The sequence below is a fragment of the Ambystoma mexicanum genome, chromosome 4p (assembly GCF_040938575.1).
Source record: "Ambystoma mexicanum isolate Mex_15411 chromosome 4p, UKY_AmexF1_1, whole genome shotgun sequence".
NCBI lineage: Eukaryota > Metazoa > Chordata > Amphibia > Caudata > Ambystomatidae > Ambystoma > Ambystoma mexicanum.
This window is the reverse complement of record NC_090927.1, coordinates 860,046,538-860,066,271: the sequence shown is the minus strand read 5'-3', so window position 1 is coordinate 860,066,271 and position 19,734 is coordinate 860,046,538. Positions and strand designations below refer to the sequence as shown.

Here is a 19,734-nt window from a genome sequence, read left to right as displayed (position 1 = left end):
GAACGAGGTTCAAAGAATTGTAAAATGGAAAACTAGTCGCAGAGGCACCATGTGAGTTCTAACTTGAGACACTCTGGTCAATCCCATGAGAAATTAAACTACAGATACCAAAAGGTCATAGGAGAGCCGCCAAGAAAGGTGAAAGTGGTCATACAGAAGGTCAAGCAAAATCCCCATACAATCGAAAGTCTGATCTACAAACTGTTAAAAAGTAAGGGGAGTGAATCCTGCATCGAGAGAAAGCAAGGGAAGTGAATCCTGCATCGAGAGAAAGCAAGGCAAGTGAATCTGAAAATGTGAGAAAGCAAGAGGAGTGAATCCAATTTGTCATCTGGGGGTCAGCGCCCAGAAGAGGGGGACCAATGGGGTGAAGCCATCACCCAAAGTAGCGGCTGAAGGACCAGCGTCCAGAAGAGGGGGACTCAAGGGGGTGAAGCCATCTCCCAAAGTAGTGGCTGAAGGGTCAGTGCCCAGAAGAGGGGGACCCAGCGGCGAACCCATCACCCAAGGCATTTGTATACCAGAACTGTGTGTTTGATAGAACTATCAGGCTCTCGAGGGCATGAGAGCTTTTAGTGGAAATGAGACTTTTTACCGATCGGAGAACCCGATAGCTGGAGCGGAACTGTCGGCTCATGCTGAGGAAAGCTCAAATGTGTGCTGTGCTCAGAAGACCCAACTTGACCCGTGCTGAAAACGCGGAGAAGGGAGAACCCTGGCAATCACATCTAGACTTATGATTTAAGAACACTTCTTTCTTTAATGAAACCCTGTCACACACTTCTTTTGTATTTAGCGTAAGGATTTGCAATAGATTTCTTAGTATAGGCATTTTTATTTTGACACAATGCAACAAGGACTGCCTTATTTTTATTTGATGGTCAACGCTTGCTCCCATCTTAGATTTAGGTTTAGTTTAGGTGTTTTTCCATTATGCATTTATTGTTAAATAAACACCCTTGAACTGTGATCACTTGTGTCGGTCTTTACTGTTGTCATCATGAGTTCCTCACATATGGTATCATGAGTGGGTCGTGACTCAGTTGAAACAAATTGGGGAACCCTACAATTTCAAAAACGTAGTCGGAGAGCCTCTAACCCTTCCATTGCCACCAAGGAATCAATAGGGTTAGATATCTGCAATAGTAAAGAAGCTACTATTCATCCTGGGAAAAGAGGAATGATTCCTACAAATTTAGTTCTGATACGCACTCTGGAATGTTACATCCGATTAGCACCAAAATCTGGCTGAGCATGGAAGTTTGGGATAGATGTCTTGGCAGGCGTTACCGTTTCCGACTTCCGGGGGGGCGTGAAGGTTCTCTTGCAGAATCATGGGGAAGTCCCTTTTAAGGTACGCTGAGGAGATCAGATTAATCAGGGAATTTTGGAAAGAGCTTGGTTTCCCCAGTTTAAAGAAAGTGAACCTGATGAAACAGAGAGAGGTAACTTCGGCTTTGGGGAGGCTGACAAATCTCTTGACAGCAAGAAAATGAAGGGAGATGAGCCTACCATCTATTCTGACCTGGCCTTTGCCCAGCGCAATGACCCAGCCCTTGCTGAGGCTTTCTTACAAGCAATTCCAGAAGAGGAAGGTAAAGAGAAGGGTAGCCTTTTTTTCTTTTAAAAATGAGCATTATGTTACAGGAAGGAAACCTACACTAAGGGCTTAGTTAAAACACAGTTTGTAATACCTAAGAGTCATTGAAAGGTTGAGCTAGAGATCGCAAATGGCCATCTTACTGGAAGGCATTTGGACCAAGTTAAAACACAGGCACATATTAGTAGGACATTTTATTGGCCAGGTATCCATGCAGATATAAAAACTTTCACCCAGACATGCGAAATATGCCCGAAGACTAGCCCCACATCCCAATGCCTGCACCGCTGAACCCAATGCCGATCATAAACATCTAAATTGGGTGAAAAATATTTCCTAGTGATCATAGACTATGCAACCCGATATCCTGAGGTGTTCCCAATGCGAAATAAAACAACTCAGCAGATCCTCAAGCATCTTCTACCTTATTTCTCCAAGGTTGGTTTTCCCAAGGAAATACCCACAGACCAGGGTCCAATTTTATGAGTAAGCTTATGGCTGAAGTCAAGTAGCTACTTCACATTAGTGTCCTGCGAACTTCGGTATAGCACCCACAAACCCACGGTCTGGTAGAAAGATTCAATGAGATGCTAAAACCAATTTCAATTTTACAGAAATTAGTAGATCGGGACAGAAAGGACTGGCACTGGATGCTGACATGGGCATTGTTTGCCCTGTACTATAACATTTTGCCAGTGACTAACATATTCTTTAGCCTGCAAGATATTGAGGCAGATCTGCATTGTGAAACGCCTCAGCTCTGGGCTAGAGCCGTTAGGTAGTAATCAGGCACCACATCCTTAAAACTTTGAAGCAAATATTCCCTGTATCTTTTTAATGTATGCATTTTATCAATACTACCTGCCAAATCCATTTGCCGTGCCTTGCTTTTGATAACTCTTTCGTAATCAGGGGCGAGTTTCAAACGCCTCCAGATATAAGCCCAAATTTGACAAGTATCTTTTGGTGAAGGTTAAAAGTTCAACAATTAATTGATTTGGACAATCTCCATGCCTTTTTTGACCTAACAACTTCAATAAGTCATTGGAGGACTGATCAGCTTTATGCAGTTTGGGAAAAAGCAGCACTTTTTTGACTGACCACATTGAATGCAGGGATTGGAGACCATATTCAAGTCTTAAAGCCTCAACTGGTACTCCCTTTAGGGAGGTTTATGATTGATTGTAAAAATGTGGCCTCTTGTTTGTCCAGCCAAGTTACATGAGCCAGTGGCATAGATTCTAGAGCATAGAATACTGAGGAAACAATGCTCATCTTGTAAATCTCCACAAATCCCTGTATATTACAGCCCCCGCGATGCTCTAGGTCATTTTTTATGACCAACCATTGTTTCCAAACTTTTGCACATACGCAGGCCTATAGTATGTGGATGGTCGAATCGTTATGGGAAAATCCATGTAGAGAAATTACTGGGCACTTTCCAATACGGTAGTCTCCATCTTCCACTTAAATCTCTCAACAGCTCTGTGAGACCCCCTAGGCTCATCGGCTTGGTCTTTATTTTATTTATGACCATTTCATTTTCCCTGACATAAATAGACAAGGCATTCAGTGTTCGCTGCAAACCAATTTGTGTTTGATCGAAAATAATAACATCATCAGCGTATAACAAACTGACTGCTTTTATGCCATTTATCCTCGGTGGGAAATTATGTGCAGACTTCAATGCTGTTTCCATATCTGCTGTATAAGCATTATATAGAATTTGTCTTGGAAAGTAAATGGGATGAGGAGAGGGCACAAAGAGTAAACTGTATCAGAAACTACCCGGTCTTTAGTATTCAGGTCCATCCAGGATGGAATGGGTCCCTGTAGCATTACCATAGGGCCTTTCAGTACTACTTTTGGTCTGGTAACGAGAGCTCTGTCCTGCTAGTCAATCCAGACGCAAGGGTTCAGGACACTTGCATTCGAGATGTGTGCCAGATTCACCGTCAGATTAAGAGAAGGAGCATAAAATGTAAAGATAGAGGAGGCCAAAGTCATTGGTGCAAGTGGTGTTTGCACCACTTTTTCTATCAAGGGCTTGTGGTTAAGCCTCTGGTCCAAGGTCCGGATCCACAGTAAACCTCCTCCCCAACTTAGCACCTGGAGAGACACAGAATATACAGTATACAAACCTGTAGACCAAAGGGCATGAGCACTCATTTGGGTCTTGCGACTGGATGGCGAGAGGGGCAATAAGGAAAAACAACCTTGACGTAGTGACCACACGTAACTCTGCATCGCCACATGTGCGGGTGAGTGTTGTCCATGAAAGGGGCATGGACACCGATCCCAGCTCGACTCCAAGCGGGGAGGGGGAGCGGTGAGGGTGGAACCACCAGTGTACTTGCAACAAAATAACACAATATTTAAGTGCACACCAGAGCAGTCAGGGTCACACGAACCACATCCCCTAACCACTCCCCTTTTCTGGTGTAGAAGTGGTGTCCATCCTTCCCCTACATTGAATGTGGCGCACAATAAAACACTTATTTTTAATATACTACGGATTCTTGTTAAGTAGGCTTCCAACCCGTCTTGCACCCAACATCCACAAACACCTCGTGTTGTGAAAATGAAATTCAACCAACTGCACAGCAACTAAAGTTGTGGCAACACAAAATATAATAATCTCTACAAAACCATCAGGGTAAGATACACTATTACAGTTAATTCCGGTTTTTAAATGACAGAACAAAAAAAGAACAATTTACCACAAAGTGATAGCAACAACAGTTAAGCTCTCCCCCCAGCAACAATGGAAAAATGTGTTTTCAATGATTCAAAACTACTGCTACGGGAGAGCACACAAGGGTACTTTGGGCTGCTTACAATACAGGACAAATCGACCTTCAAAACAGACTAGCTAGCACACTTAGTTAATACGATTTGAACATAGGCATAACATGAGAAGTAAAAGTAAAAAACAAAATTGTTTTTCAAAGGTGAAAAGAAATATCTAGAAAAACGAAATTGCAAATCTCACAAAATGTTGCTGGAGCTGGGCAATGACAGGCAAGCTCAAAACCTTGAAAAACGAAGGAAAGGCAATACCAAATCCGCACTCAGAATCTGATAGAGGAAGGGGACTACTCTAGGAAAAACGCTTCTTAAAGGATGAAAATACATTTTTAGAAAAAAACGAAATTGGGAATCACCTCAATTTTGATGTGGCTGGAAATGACATGCTTTCAACAATGAGAAAAGCACATAGGAAAATCGTTTTTTAGTGAAAAAGGCAAGGGCAACTTAAAGGTAGGCTTTGGGCAAAGGGATCACTCACAATGGGAACAACAGTTTTTGTTTAATAGGACAGGTGCAAATAGGAATGACACTGGCAAATTAAAATTAGCTTAGCAGGGCATAAATTAGACAAAGGGACACATTTGGTTTTCAGCTCACGAGGAGATTCATTCTCTTGGACAACACTTTAATGACTATAACAATTAAATAAAAACACTAGACAAGGATGGTTGGTTTTGAATTTCAATAATCCCGATCTGTGAAATTCAATGGGGGAATTAATTGATTTACTTACAAAAATACTAAGGATATACAAAGTCAAATGAGGGGTTTTTCAAAGGAGATATGCTGACATACACAGGCAAACAAGAGATTCTACTATGGGGAGATGGCTGAACCACACTGGCAATTTGGGGTTTTCAATAAGGAAATATTGGATGCACCATTACAAAAATAAAGGGCTTATGCAATTTAGGGCTGGGTTTTTGCTACTTACATAGCAAGTCTTCGTTTACGATTCAGGAAAGCCTGCTGCATCTCAGGACACTCTGGAAAGAAAGGGCAGTGGTCTGGTCACTGCACTCCCAAAGATGGTAAGGTTCAGCAGCCTTCTTTCTGTCCTCATTTTTCTGTCTTCCCCAGTTTTTGTGTGCCTTGAGTCCTAGTACAGTCCCACTTATAAGGCAGAAATTACATCACAAATTTTACAATCTAGGGGACGTACCCTTCAATGCCTAAAATGAAAGTCTTTTAATATCAATTGTGAGCGTCTGTTCAACATGGGGGAGGGCCGCATCACCCTCCCCCCACACCCCCCCCAGCCATCTGAGTTTTTTTTAGAAGTCTCTTTGAAGTGGGTGCAACAAGGGCTCACCCCTTTTTGTCATGCCTTATCCAAGGATTGCATTCTTTTGACATCTCTGCTCACCTGCCGGCTATTCTGCAGAATAGGGAAGTTTGACGCCTCCAACATCATCATATTTTATTACAGGGTTGTTGGCTGGGAGGTGCGACATTCAGGTGGAAGCGGGGCACTTCATTGTGAAGTTTAGAACTCAGCCAGAACAGGTTTTTCCTGAAGTGTCTCTTCACATGCTTACAGGAGTTTTGTGGGTGAAACATAATATACATTTGCTTTGATCACCCCCACACAACGGGTTTTGCTTTCCTGACATTTTGAGCAGTGGTATCTTTTTCCATTGTGGCTTTTAAAGCCATTTTTATTTGCAAACACACATGCAAGCTGTTTTTGCTTTTAATGTTTAAAAATCCTGTTTCCATGTCACAGGATTCTTTGATTCCTCTTTCTTGGGTGAATTACATTGCTGCTGTTCCATTGATAATGACAGGTAGTCATTATCAATGGTTCTTTCATTTTACATGAACAAAAAGAAAAAGCCAGGCTGTTTTTGGTTTCAGTGTTTAAATGCTTGTTATTCATGTGACAGGGAAAGTAAAGCATGGACATTTTTGGTTGCAGTGTTTAAATGCTGCAGTTCAGGTGAAAGGGACTTCTGTTTGGGGCCTTTAAATGCACCCCACAGTAGAGGGCGCTAGAGCGCGACCAAGATGGCGGCTCTTGTGCGAGCTCCGACGGCACACCCATATCAATCTTGGAAAAAGAATGCAATCAGGGGCCATCACCCCCCCAGCGGCAGGACAGACACCTCGAGGCCAGGCACATCAGCCCGCTGTCCTTCGGTGGCGGAGAGGACACCTGTGGCCGCCTGGCTGGCGCGGGGCCTGTGAGGAGCGGGGCCCGCGGTGTCGGCATCTGGCGGCGGCGTCCGAGGCACGGCGACGCCAGGGGAGGATGACACTGGTGCCGCTCATTCCGCCAGGGGCGGCGTCCGAGACCTCATTCGTGAGTCCCCGCGGCACCCCTGAGATCCCTGGTCAGAGCCCGCAGAGCCTGTGTGGCTGCCCAGAGGGACCGCGTGGGGAGACCGAGTCCCCGGAGACATATCCGGCTGCCGCCGGCCTTGCATCAGCTCACGGAGAGGAGCGAGCTGCCACATCGCAGCGGCCCCACAGAGCAGCTTCATCGGTGTGGCTCCCGCACCGCACGCTGGTCGGCGGGACCCAGGAGCACACAAACAGCAGGCCCACCCGGCGGCCGTCCAGAGGCCCAAACGATGACGCAGAGAGACGGCGGGCGGCGGAGGAGGACCAGGTGAGCCATCCTCCCCCCGGCACACATTGAGGCGGGGCGCCTCGAACCCCAGGACAAGGCGTGAGATACAGCGACGCGGCCCGAGTGCACACCCACCTTCCCCGGCCACGCGGCCCCTGTGGTTGAGGGACAGACATTAGGGGCAACACAAGGTCTGCTCAAACGGCGGCAGGGGTGCCAACTATGCGCCAGGCAGGCGAAAGCCCGCGACCTGTTCCCACAGCACCCAGCAAACCCCTACCGAAGCGAGGCATAAGGTGGCCGACAGCAGAAATCTCCCCAACCGCATGTTACTGCATGTCAATATATCCTGGCGAAAGCCCACTGTTCAACAAGAGACACCACAACATAGTCAGCCCATCCGGGGACACCCCACACGGAATAGGAATCCTTGGCATAACCCACGAACCGCAACCACCACCAGCCATCTCACTGAGGAGAAGTCCTGCACCCGGGCCAAAAATAGCCACACCGCCAAGATTGGGAAATCTGACAAATCCCAGCGGAAGCAAACATTTGAGGCAGGAGCCATAGTCAAAACCCCAAAAGCGAACGATCGACCGGAGAGCCCAGGGGGGTCCATACCTCCGGTCGATGATCCCTCTCAAACCACTGTCATCAGAGAGATCCTCCTTGAATTAAAAGCTGGCATTGGCAATATAGACAGTAATCTTTATTCCCTGTCCACAAAGGTCGACCAGCTACAGCATCGCTTAAACAAACAGCGACAGGCTTGACACTGCTGAACAACGAATATCCGACATCAAAGACAATGTGTCCTCCATGTCCACCAAGTTCTCCACACTGGAACCCAAATGAGAGCCGTCATTGCTAAAAACGAGGACCTCGAAGGACGATCCCGCCGGAACAACATCAGGATCCTAGGGCTGAGAGAACAACAAAATGGAAGAGTTTGTGGAAACCTTATGCAAGGAGGTATTTGGCAGCCCCGCACTGTCCAACATATTTGTGGTAGAAAGAGCCCACAGGGTCCCGACCAGCCGACCCATCCCCGGGACAGCCCCTCGGCCAATAATAGCTAAACTGCTAAACTTCAAAGACCGGGACAAAATTCTCCGTCTTGCAAGGGAGAAAGGGAACCTTCAACTCAACGGAGATGACATACAGTTCTTTCCCGACTTATCCCCGTCAGTCCAGGCGCTACGCAGAACATTCATCAGGGTGAAGCGTCGACTACAAGACAACAAATTGCTATACTCCATGATATGTCCAGCCAAACTGTGAATTCAGCATGACGGCAAATCACAATTCTTTAACACACCCGAAGAGGCAAATTCATTCCTCGACAAGCTGGGCTGCAAACAACCCAGCGGCAATCAGAGACCGCAAAGGAGAGACCGAGCAGACAGAGACCCGCCATGATACCCACGCACGCCTATAGCCTGACCGCGTTTGCCACTCAAAGAGCCCCTGGATTCTACAACAACGCTGATTCTCAGGGTGCACAAGACCTTGGAAGTTCCCTAGCGCCCCAAGCGCAGCTCTGTTATGTTTTGGGACATTGGGTGGGGGAAATCTGATGGGCAAGTTGGGGGTTGCCCGTGTTTGGGAGTGAAATTGTTCAATGTTTTGGAAGCGTGTTTACCAGGGGTCCGCACCCCCCCGCCTACACCCAAGATCGACCAAGGGATGCACCGAGATTGGCTCCCGTTTGGGAAAGCAGAAACTTGGACACAACACCACCATAAAATGGCCCGTCACAATCAAACATCTCCCCGCCCCAAAAACAACCAAACAGTTCAATACCGTATCAGCATTCAAGGTAGCTCCCTGGAACATTAAAGGGGGCAACAACCCGATCAAAACTAGGAAAATATCACAATACCTCCGGAGACACAAAGTGGACATTGCTCTAATCCACCTCCTTCCCGGAGCAGAGAATCGGTGGGCCCGGGACTGGGGCTGCCATAGATACTTCGCCTCTTATTCTTCATACGCCAGAGGGGTGGCAATCCTAATACATAGATCCCTAAAATTCAAACTACTTGCAGTCAAAAATGACGAAGAAGGAAGGACGCTCTTGGACATGGGTCCCTGGAACACAGAATTCATCATCATAAACTCCTACGGGCCAAACACAGACGGGTATAACAACTTTGACTGGGTATTGACGCACCTGAGATAAGCGAGATCTGCAACAGTCATATGGGCAGGCGACCTGAACACCGTTTAGACCCACAGAAGGATAGAGCTCACTCATCGTCCATCTCCGCCTCTAAAGCAGCCCATCAGGTTCTTGAAATCTGCAAAGCATACGACCTGGTGGACAACTGGAGACGCCAACGCGGCGAGACCCGAGACTACTCATTCCACTCCTGGGTCCACAAGACCAGTTCCCGCCTTGACTACATCTTGGTCTCCGCATACAGCCAAGTCCAATGGACGAACAGCCAAATACTGCCTAGATCTGCCAATCGAGTGCATCCCTCCAGACCCTTCAGAGGGGAGGAGACACTGGAGATTCAAACCGGGCTCCCTACAGGACCAGGTGTTTGCTGATGAACTCCGCGCAGAGATCTTCGCTTTCCTCGAACTCAACCAAGACTCAGTGACATCTGCCAGAACCCTGTGGGAATCCTTGAAATGCTACGTCAGAGGGATCTGCTTAACCAAAGAACAAGGAATCTTAAAACTCATTAGACGAGAACTGTCCTCAAGTGATGCCCGCTTAAAGGAGCTCGAACAACTACAGACCACATCACCAGAACCACTCGTGCTGGCATCTTTGAAAAAGGAGCTAGACAAGTTCAGAGCGGCGGCGGACCGGGAACTGAAATTCCTATCGCAAGGCCATCGCATTCGCCAATATGGAGAGGGGCAGAAACCAGGTGCCCTCCTCGCGAGGCTGATAGCGGCAGACTGTAAACCCACACAGATAGAGCAGATCCGGAATCCCCAGGGCGCCCTAGTACACACCGACGAGGAAATTGCCAAAATTTTCTGTGCCTTTTATCAAAACCTATACAGGGCCAACTACACCGCCAATCAAGAGCAACTAGCGCACTATCTAGCGCACTATCTAGCCGACATATAACTGTACTGGGTGGATGCCACACTAAGAGAACCCCTAAACCTTCCCATCTCACTAGAGGAAATCCTTCAGGCCATCAAAGACATACCAAGCACTAAAGCGCCTTGCCCGACGGGCTAATTGGTGAGTTCTATAAAGCATTCACACCCATCCTCGCCCCACTGTTGCTGCAAGTCTTCAAGGAGGCACTCGAGACCGGTTCACTGCCCCCGACCCTCCGCGAAGCGAACGTGATCCTACTACATAAAGCTAACAAACCCTCAGAAGAATGTGGCTTGTACAGACCGATCTCACTGATCAACCTCGACAATAAAATATTAGCCAAGATCCTGTCCTCCAGACTCATTCCCCTGATGCCCGCGATGGTGCTTGCAGACCAAGCCGGATTTATACCAGGCCACAACACAACATTTGGCATCAGACGCATGTTCGTAGTCATGGAAGCCCTAGATCCCTCACAATAGGCGTTGGCGGTCCTCCTGGATGCCGAGAAGTCTTTCGACTCCATTGAATGACCCTTTCTCTTTGAGGTTCTCCAACGAATGGGTCTCGGCAAACGTTTCCTCCAGCTGACTGCCCTACTGTATAACCAACCCCGCTCTTACATCATTCTGGAGAAAACCAGATCGATGGCAATCTACCTTCAGCGGGGTACACCAGGCAGGGATGCCCCCTGTCTGCATTGCTCTTTGCGCTGGTAATGGAGCCCCTCGCCTCAGACCTCAGAGCCAGACAAAGAGGCCTGACCTTCGGTCCCCACAAATTAATAATTTCCCTATATGCCGATGACATCTCCCTCTACATACGAGACCCGGCAATAAACCTGAACCCAATAATACGTGATCTAATTAAATTCGGTAACCTCTCCGGCTTAAAGATCAACCACAACAAGTCGATTATATTCCCGCTAACCCCAGAGACCCAAGAATTCCCAGACGACTTCGACTTCAAACGGGGACACACAAACGTCCGTTACTTAGGCATCCAAATGGCCAGAGACCACCAAACCCTCTTTCAAGATAACTATGGTAAAGTAATCCAATCACTTCAGGGGAAAATAGACAGATGGAAGTCATTGCCACTCACCTTCTGGGGACGGGTGTCGATAGTGAAAATGGTGATACTCCCCAAACTCCTTTACCTCTTTGTAAACCTGCCCCTACTAGTACCCCAGCAACATCTTCAACACACGCGGAGCCTAGTCCTGGAACTCCTATGGGCAGGCAAACCAGCCAAAATCGCTTACAAGTCACTAATCCAACCAGTGAAAAAGGGTGGCATGGCACTTCCCGACTTCGAACGCTACAATTGAGCAGCACAAGCCCAATTCCTGGGCCACTGGTACGCCACACACTTTGTTCGCCCCCATGTACTGCTAGAGCGAGCTCTAGCATCCTCTAACCTGCTCACAGCAGTTATCTTCAGCCAAACACACACCCCACATAACACTCTAAACATGGTTCTCTCCACCATAGCAGTATGGAAAAGAATTGCACTGAAATGTGATGTTCAGATTAGGTTCTCCCCGCTCCTACCGATAAAATTAATTCCTGGAATCCCCATGACCACAGAAAAAGTCTATTTAAACTGGGTTGACAAGCTAAACTTAAAAAACATGGGCGACTTTTCTGCGAAGGGTGCTTCCTTACTCCCCAACAGGCCAAAACATGCAGAGCAACTACCGCCCTTGACACGTTTATCTATTTCCACCCTTGACACGTTTATCTGTTTCTGCCTCAGACACTCCCTTCAAGCCATACTACTCTCGTTCCCGCAAGAACCCGCAAGATGCCAATTATTGCATGGGGTCATCCAGTCACAGGGGGAGGGTAAACTAGTCTCGATGCTTTACAAATCACTGCTAACGGAAAAATCCCCGAACCCGACAAGACCCAAGGTGAGATGGGAAAAGGCCCTTCAGGTGTCAATTCTAGACGAGGACTGGGAATGCATTCTAGCTCAAACCCAGAAGGTATTGCTAAATACAAGATACAAACTAATACACCTAAAATGTATCCACCAAGCGTACCATACCCCCGTTAGAATCCATCACTACCACCCATCGACCCCCCCGGGGTGTGGTTGCTGCGGCGGCCCGTCGGCAGACTTTGTCCACCTCGCATGGTCCTGCCCAACCATACAACAATTCTGGGAAGCCATTCTCGAAAAAAGAGCTGCAATCCTAAGCATACCCAAGGAGCCCAACCCTAAGATTACACTCCTGGGCTTCACCAAGCACTCCCTCCCGACCCCCAACACGCAAACTAGGAGGACTGCTGCTATTGCTAGCGCCAAGAAGAATTGCAATGCCATGGGGAAAAGGACCCACACTGACCAATGGTTGAAAGACATATCTTACTGTCAGGACACGGAAACTAACTTTATCAAGCTATTACCTCTACACGCTCGCCCTCCCCACCCCCGACATCTGGGGCCCCTACATTGCGTACCTGTTGGCCACCGGGAACAGTGACTCCTCAAGGGAAACATCCCCAGAACCTTAACAGAACCACGCAGGCATACACGCCAGCCAGAGAGCGACGGTGAACTGTTAATGACTACCAACTCATGCATAAGTGCATCTTCAGGGGCCGGGGCGGTGGAGGGGGAAGCGGTATACTAAGCACATGTAACTTCCATGTTTTTTTTTATGTTATCTTTTCTTTGACTATTGTGTAATTAGTTGAATATACCCAAAAATAAAGTTTTTAAAAGAAATGCACCCCACAGTAGGTGGCAATGTCCCATAATCGGTGCAAAAGGGTTGTAAAATGAAAATTAGTTGGGAGGCCCTTCCAATCACTAAAAGTAGCCTGTGGAAGAACGGAGTCACGCAGAACGGAAACCACCAGAGTAATTCTCTGGACTTGGATCCTTGGAAAATTACTTGGGAAGGGGCACATCTTGCTGCATTGTTTTCGTGAAAGAGTCCTTCATGCACAGGGGAGAGAATGTGATGATTTCTATGATTTTGCCTGTTATGCATATAATTATTTTGCACCACAAATTCCACCTCCAAGGAAGCACACCTGTGTCTCAGAATCAGAACCAGCATTATGCCGGACTGACGAATTTGAGGGACTATGGAAATCAAAGGAGCCCAGTCTTATTTTTCTATCGTTGAAAAATAAATGATCAAATCTTGATACTCCGAGTTATCGCAAGAGCGTGGTAAAGGGGTGGGTGAAGAAGGAGTAGGAACCAGTACTTAATAGAAAAGGTTATTGCAGGGACTGCAGGCCATACCTCTTCAAACATTTAGGCCTATGTCAGATGAAACCACAAGTGCCACAGGGTTTTGCAGTTCAATCAGCTTCTTAGAGCTTGCTGAGATCTTCTCAACAGTTACTGAAGCTCCAGCCCTGCATGCATCTGTTTATGGGAGAGAGTCTTCATCTCTGTCTAATGGCACTAATGGGAACAGAAGAAGTCTTCTCACAGCAACTTATGATGTGTTCCAGGAAATCTCAATCGAAGAGTGCCTAGCATCAGGATCTGCATTCTGCTCAGGGCAAGAATTATGGTTTAAGATCTCCATTTTGGGTAAGGAACCTTTTCCAGGTTAAGCAGAGTACAGGAAAAGCACACAAAGGTTGAGACCACTGCACTAGGGCAAGACATGGGAACATGCCTTTAGCACTTCCACTACAGTAACAGCAATAGTCGGCCCCCTGATTAAGTCAACTGCTCTTTTACATAGCAACTGTGCTAATCGGATACACCATAACGTTCCAACGGATGCTACAGCTTTCATTGCCCAACCCCCAGCTTACAAGCGGTGGAATGCCCAATTGCTGAATAAGATTCTAGAGTCAGCTACATGTTGATGCTGCAGAGAAGTCAACACTCAGTTAACTGGCTCTGCTGTGTGTAGGAGCTACTTACTCAATGTCTTGTTGATGAGAAGTCTTACAATTGTCACCAACTTGTCACTGTACCAAATCACTTGCCACCAAAGTCTAGCTAGCAACTTGGCACTGCCCCAATGCAGGTCCACGACACATATGCCACACCCCCCTACATGCTTACAGCACATGGCCACTACTTTTAAAGTTTCCCATTACTAGGCTTACAGTACTTTTCAAAGCATAGTTCAGTTTGTACATTAATTTCATGTGATTCTTACCAACTCTCAATCCCACACAAAGCTCTAAATACTGATCTTACAGATTACTAGTACTAACAGCATGAGAATGTCCAAATCAAAACAGCACAAAAAAAGACTACTGCACTAAATATTCATAACATATCTTTACTACAAAGTTCGACCAAACAAACCATATCCAACACTAGACAGCTAAACCAGACATAGCATGATAGCAAGCTGCTCATTTCCACTTTAACTACATCTTTGTGGTAAAAGGAGCACAGTCTAAATGATGTGTGTGTGGTAATAGCATCATAAAAATGCACTGTAGCTGCAGTCCAGGTTTTGTATGCTTATTTGCTACATAGGACATTGCCAGCATTTTATTTTCAGAAAATAATTTGTAATGTGTACACATTGGTGTGAAGTTGCTTCCGAGCATAGAGGGTGCAAATATCTTTTAGGGATGTAAAGTTTCATCAGCTGTAGGTAATAAGGAATAGGCGAGTCTTCATGGCTTTGTGGGGCCCTATGCTTGTGTGGCTTGAGGCAAAAATGTATTTGGGTGGATGAAAGGGTGAGGGGAGATACAAAAAGGCAGTCTTGATTATGCTAGCAAGCTTTCAAAGATCATCTTAAGCATCTGGTAGCACAAGAGGACACTTTTGTGAGGGGCTCCGGTGTACAACCAGGGCCAAAGATTCATAATCAATATTATTTTACTGGGAGCCAGTGAAGTGATTTCAAGCCTGGAGTAGGTGGATTGGAGCACTTCAGACCAAAGATGGAAGGCCATACAACAATCAAGATTGCATTTTTAGGGCTTTTCGCAGGCACCACACATGGAACCAGTTTCATCCTGCAACTTTAATTAGGGAGACAGTAATGTAGACTACCACATGTAGCAGAAATTAAATTGAGTTGACGAAAGGAACCAAAAACTTGTAAGAGTTCCTGTGGGTCAGCAGTATTACTGTTGCTTTCCCACAACAGTAGGTAAAACGGACTACTTTGGTCACCATTCTTACCAACCATAGAAAACACGTCCATAATCGTTCTGTCTGTAACATGTCTTTTCTAAGCTCTGACACTTGGGCATCAGATCTATGGTTTATTTGCAGATCATTTTTCAGCCCCATTGAGTACAGTTATCTTGTCTTTTTCGATCTTACAATATTATAAGCCTGCAAGGCAAGTCCAGTCAGGTAAAAGTGTAAGTTATATTTTCCTTTCTATGTGCCTGGTGCACAATTTATCTGTTTGTACCACGGGTATCAATCTGCTACACACCTGTGATAATCTTGTTCGGTAGTCTGCTTGAAGACGACTTCTCACTATATTGCTCAACATGTTTCAATGAGTTCTTGAAGGTTCTAATAAACAAAAAAATAAAGTTACTTGAGACACATTGACATGACAAAAACATGATTAACAGAATGGTTTTGACAAAAAAAGTATCAAAAGCAGCGGACTTACTATGTTTGCACATCAAAAAAAAGTTTCCAGTTGAAAAACCTTTCAATACAGCATGTAAAAGTGAGTGGTTGCAATTTTTGAGAATGGCTAAGTGTTAACTCAGCATAAGAAATCAAGGTAAAATATTCCTTTAACTTAAGCTTTCTTAAGGGTTACAAACTCACTCTGGCTTGGTAGATGCGAAACAAAAAAACACAAAGTACGCCAAAGCAATATTCAAGATGATCAATGTACATCACGTGTGAAAACCCTAGCAAGTGACATGAGCTGACCTTAACCATTTATAAAATAAAAGTTTTCTACGTCAGTTTATCAGTATCTACATATATTTTAGGAAACTTGGTCACTTCAAAGAAATGTCGGGTCCTTTATGGCCCTTCAGGGAGATTTGGGGCATCTGTTATCCTTCTGCTGCATTATTTGTAACGCTAAATTCAGGAAGATTTATGGTCAAAGTTAGAATAAGGAACAAGTTACTTACCTATAACTAATGTTCTCAAGCGGATTGAAGAATGGGGCAGGCCGGGAATCCTCGGTAAAAGAAAAAACAGTTTCAATTTCACTTACAAACTGTCTGTGTTGGGGAGAATTCTCCAGAATGGCTAATTTCCCTTACCTACTGAGTCCCTTAGCAGCTTTGCTGGATTTCTAGGATTTATTTATTTCACCTGATAAGAGTATGAGCCTTTTTGTCTCACTCTTACATGTGTTTTGCTGTGTGCGTTTAACATTTCCTTGTGTTCATAGACTGCGGAGCCTCACCTACTCCACAGGAATCATCTTTTTACTGTGTGTTACACAGTGCAGTGACACAGGGTTGTCTTTTAGACTTCCCAAATCAGACTCCATTTTCTGGGACTGACTACTGTCTCCCAGAACATGTAAAGTTGCCATTGACTTTATTAGTCTTTTTAAAATCCACAGACCCAGTACAAACTATCTTACATAGAGTACCGGAAAGGGTTAATACTTACCCCTTTTTGTCTGTTTCTCTTGGAGTACTGTTTCGCTCCCTTTTCATCAAGACTTGGCTGGTGGCAGTGGTGGCAGTGGTAACTACCCTTTTTTACCTACCGCGGTTATCTTAAATAACCTTGGTATTGTTTTAGGCTATCTTGGTAGCCTCAAACTTACATCAGCTAGACCATATACGTTTTTATACAGTTCCGGCTGGGTTTATTCGCCATTTCCTTTTGAAAATGTCTTTCTCGTGTTTTACTCTGTGCGCACTTTGTTCGCCGTCCTTTTGCGGGCTTCTATGCAGAAGCCCTCCTTAGGCGCCTGAAAGTCTGGGTAGGCAGGATGTGAGGGAGGGGTTTTAGGACCCCTGCCATGGGTTCTCTTGGTAACATAAGTCACACTCCTGTTTGATGGGCTAAGTGACTGTCCCGCCAGAACAGCCACCATGCTGTGCGATTGACAGCCAGGCCCAATCACTGAGCTCTGGGTCATACTGCCCCCAGCCAATGACTGCCCTCTCCCTAAGCCCCTCCTCTGGCAGCCATCTTAAGATTTGGTTGCACGTAAAGTGGCAGTATGACCAAGAAGAGCCGCAGAGGGGAAGGAGGGAGGGTTCGCATGTGACTCCATGCCAGACCCATGCTGGAGAACAATAGTTTCAGGTAAGTAATTTGTTCCTTCTTCAGCATAGGGTCTGGCATGGATTCACATGCTCATGAATAGAAAATACACAGCAGTACATTATACAACCACAGGAGGTGGTAAGGCTCAACAAAAGCAATTACTCTTACCTCCGGAACAGGGACGCCTTCAAGCAAACAGGTTCACTGCTTGGCCGACCCTTAACTCCTCCCTGGAATTCCTGTTGACGCAGTAGAATCTTGTGAAGATATGCGTAGACCTCCACGTAGCAGCCCTGCAGCTCTCCAGAGAGCAACGCCGTCATTGCAGCGATTGCTACGGTGGAATGGGCTCTCGGACGGCCGGGCAGCAGTCGGTTTGCCAAACGGTGACAGTGCATGATACAGCCGGAGAGCCACCTGGAAATGGAAGCCTTGGACAAAGCCTTCCCAAAGTTCACGAAAAGTTGAGACGTCTTCCGAACTCTTCGTGCGTGGCACATAGAATTTCTGAGCACGCACCACATCTAGCGAGTGCAAAGTCCTTTCAGCCGGCGACAGATGCGACAGAAAAAACACAGGCAACACCAAAGGCTTGTTGAGGTGGAATTCCGCCAGAACATTTGGCATGAAGGAGGGGTGCGTCCAAAGCACCTCCCTTGTGTTGTGTTAAGTCAGATAAGGCCGCTTGCAGGACAAGGCCTGGACCTCACCAGGCGGTCCACTTGATCCTGTCGAAGCTCCCACTCGTGGCAAGAGCGCAGCTCCCTGTTGAGGGAGTCATCAATGGTGTTCTTGACTCCTGCCAGGTGAAAAGGAATGAGGAACATCCCCTGGGTGATGGCCCAGTTCCACAAGTCCTGCGCCTCTCTGGGCGCTGGGAACCTGGGGCCCCCATGCTTCCTGGTGTAGAACATTGTGGTAGTATTGTCCGTGAAGCCCCTCACCATCTTGCCCTTGAGGGATGGGAGGAATGACATGAGGGCCCAAAACACTGCTTGCAGTTCCAGGACATTGATGTGTAGATTCCACTCCTCCGCTAACGGCAGGCCTCTGGTGTGGAGACATCCGGTGTGGGCTCCCCAGCCCTCCAGGGAAGCGTCGTGGTGACCATCTCCTGGTATGGGAGGCTATGGAATTTGTGCCCCTGGAAATGTTGGAGCGCATGCCCCACCACCATATCGCTCGACAAAACTCCTTGCTGAGAACAATCTGGTCTGCAAAGCATTCGGATACCTGGATCCACTGAGCGTCCAGGAATTCCTGAAGGGGTCGCATCCACAATCTGCAGAGCCTGATCAGGTAAATACACAACGACATCTTGCAGAGCAGCGACTTGATTGTCCGCATTGTGTCGGTCATCAGTGCCAACAGCCGTTGCATTTTGCCCAGAATGGCCGCTATTCTCTCCTCCGAGGGGGCCGCCAGGCAGGATAATGTGTTGAGCTTGGACCCCAGAAACAGCATATTCTGATACCAAATCAAGCAGGACTTTGGATAATTCACGGAGAATCCCAGACCAGTCAGCAGCCGGACGGTCCTTTCCGTGTGTTCGACTGCAACTTCCCTTGACTTGGCCCGGATGAGCCAGTCGTCGAGGTACGGGTACAAATGTACCCCTTGTAGACACAGATGGGCCGCCACTGGCGCAAGGCACTTTGTAAACACCCTGGGCACCGACTTCAGTTTGAAGGGAAGGGCCTTGAATTGGTAGTGCTTTCCCTGTACGACGAAGCAGGAACTTCCAATGCTTCTCATGAATGGGGAAGTGGATGTATGCTTCCTCCAGATCCAGCGACATCCCGAAGTCTCTCTTTCCTCCAGTTGGCCGAGCACGTGCTGCAACGTGACCATCCTGAATTTCTGGGACTTGAGGTACTTGTTGAGATGCCCGCAGGTCGAGAATGGGCCTCCAGCCCCCAGTCTTCTTTTCTACCAAGAAGTATCTTGAGTAGACTCCAGAGCCCCTGAGTCGCTTTGGAACCAGCTCTATCACCCCTTTTCTTAACATGGTCTGTACTTCCTGGGTGAGCTGAGGGATGTGCTGCTCCTGCCGGGCCACTGGTGGTTTCCACGGACACTTCCGCTGGAATGTTAGAGTGTGCCCGAGGGCAAGAGCGTCCAGCTCCCATCAGTCGGTGGAGATCTTTTCCCATTCGCTGACGAAGCCTGCCAGCCGGCCTCCCACCGCGGTGCATGGATAGGGGTCCGACGTCCTGGACGGTTCAATACTGCTTCGGGGCCTGCATGCCACCTTGGAAGCGATGACGGCGGCCACCTTCGAAAGCCTTGGAGTGACCCCTGTACGCCTCCTGGGTCATGGAACAGGAGGGCTGCCAGTACAAGGATGATTCCTTTGATGACCTGCCGGATTTCTCTCCTGAGGCACGAAATAAAGGACAATGCTGCTGAAGCATGCCAAGGTCATGGGTAGTCTCTTTGTCAGTCTTGATGGCTTGCACTGATTCGTCGACAGCCTTCCCAAAGAGATTGTTCCTGTCGAAAGGCATGTCCAGG

General features: G+C 47.0%; 1 protein-coding gene across 4 annotated transcripts in view; it reads right to left on the bottom strand.

Moving 5' to 3' along the window:
- Positions 1 to 19,734, bottom strand: part of LOC138453513 (centriolar coiled-coil protein of 110 kDa-like) — a 981,554-nt gene that overhangs the window by 19,138 nt on the left and 942,682 nt on the right. For all 4 annotated transcript variants that reach the window (XM_069606425.1, XM_069606427.1, XM_069606428.1 and 1 more), the window contains one exon: positions 15,452 to 15,534. In XM_069606425.1, the coding sequence (XP_069462526.1) occupies positions 15,452 to 15,534 (83 nt within the window). The remainder of the gene's footprint in view (positions 1 to 15,451; positions 15,535 to 19,734) is intronic.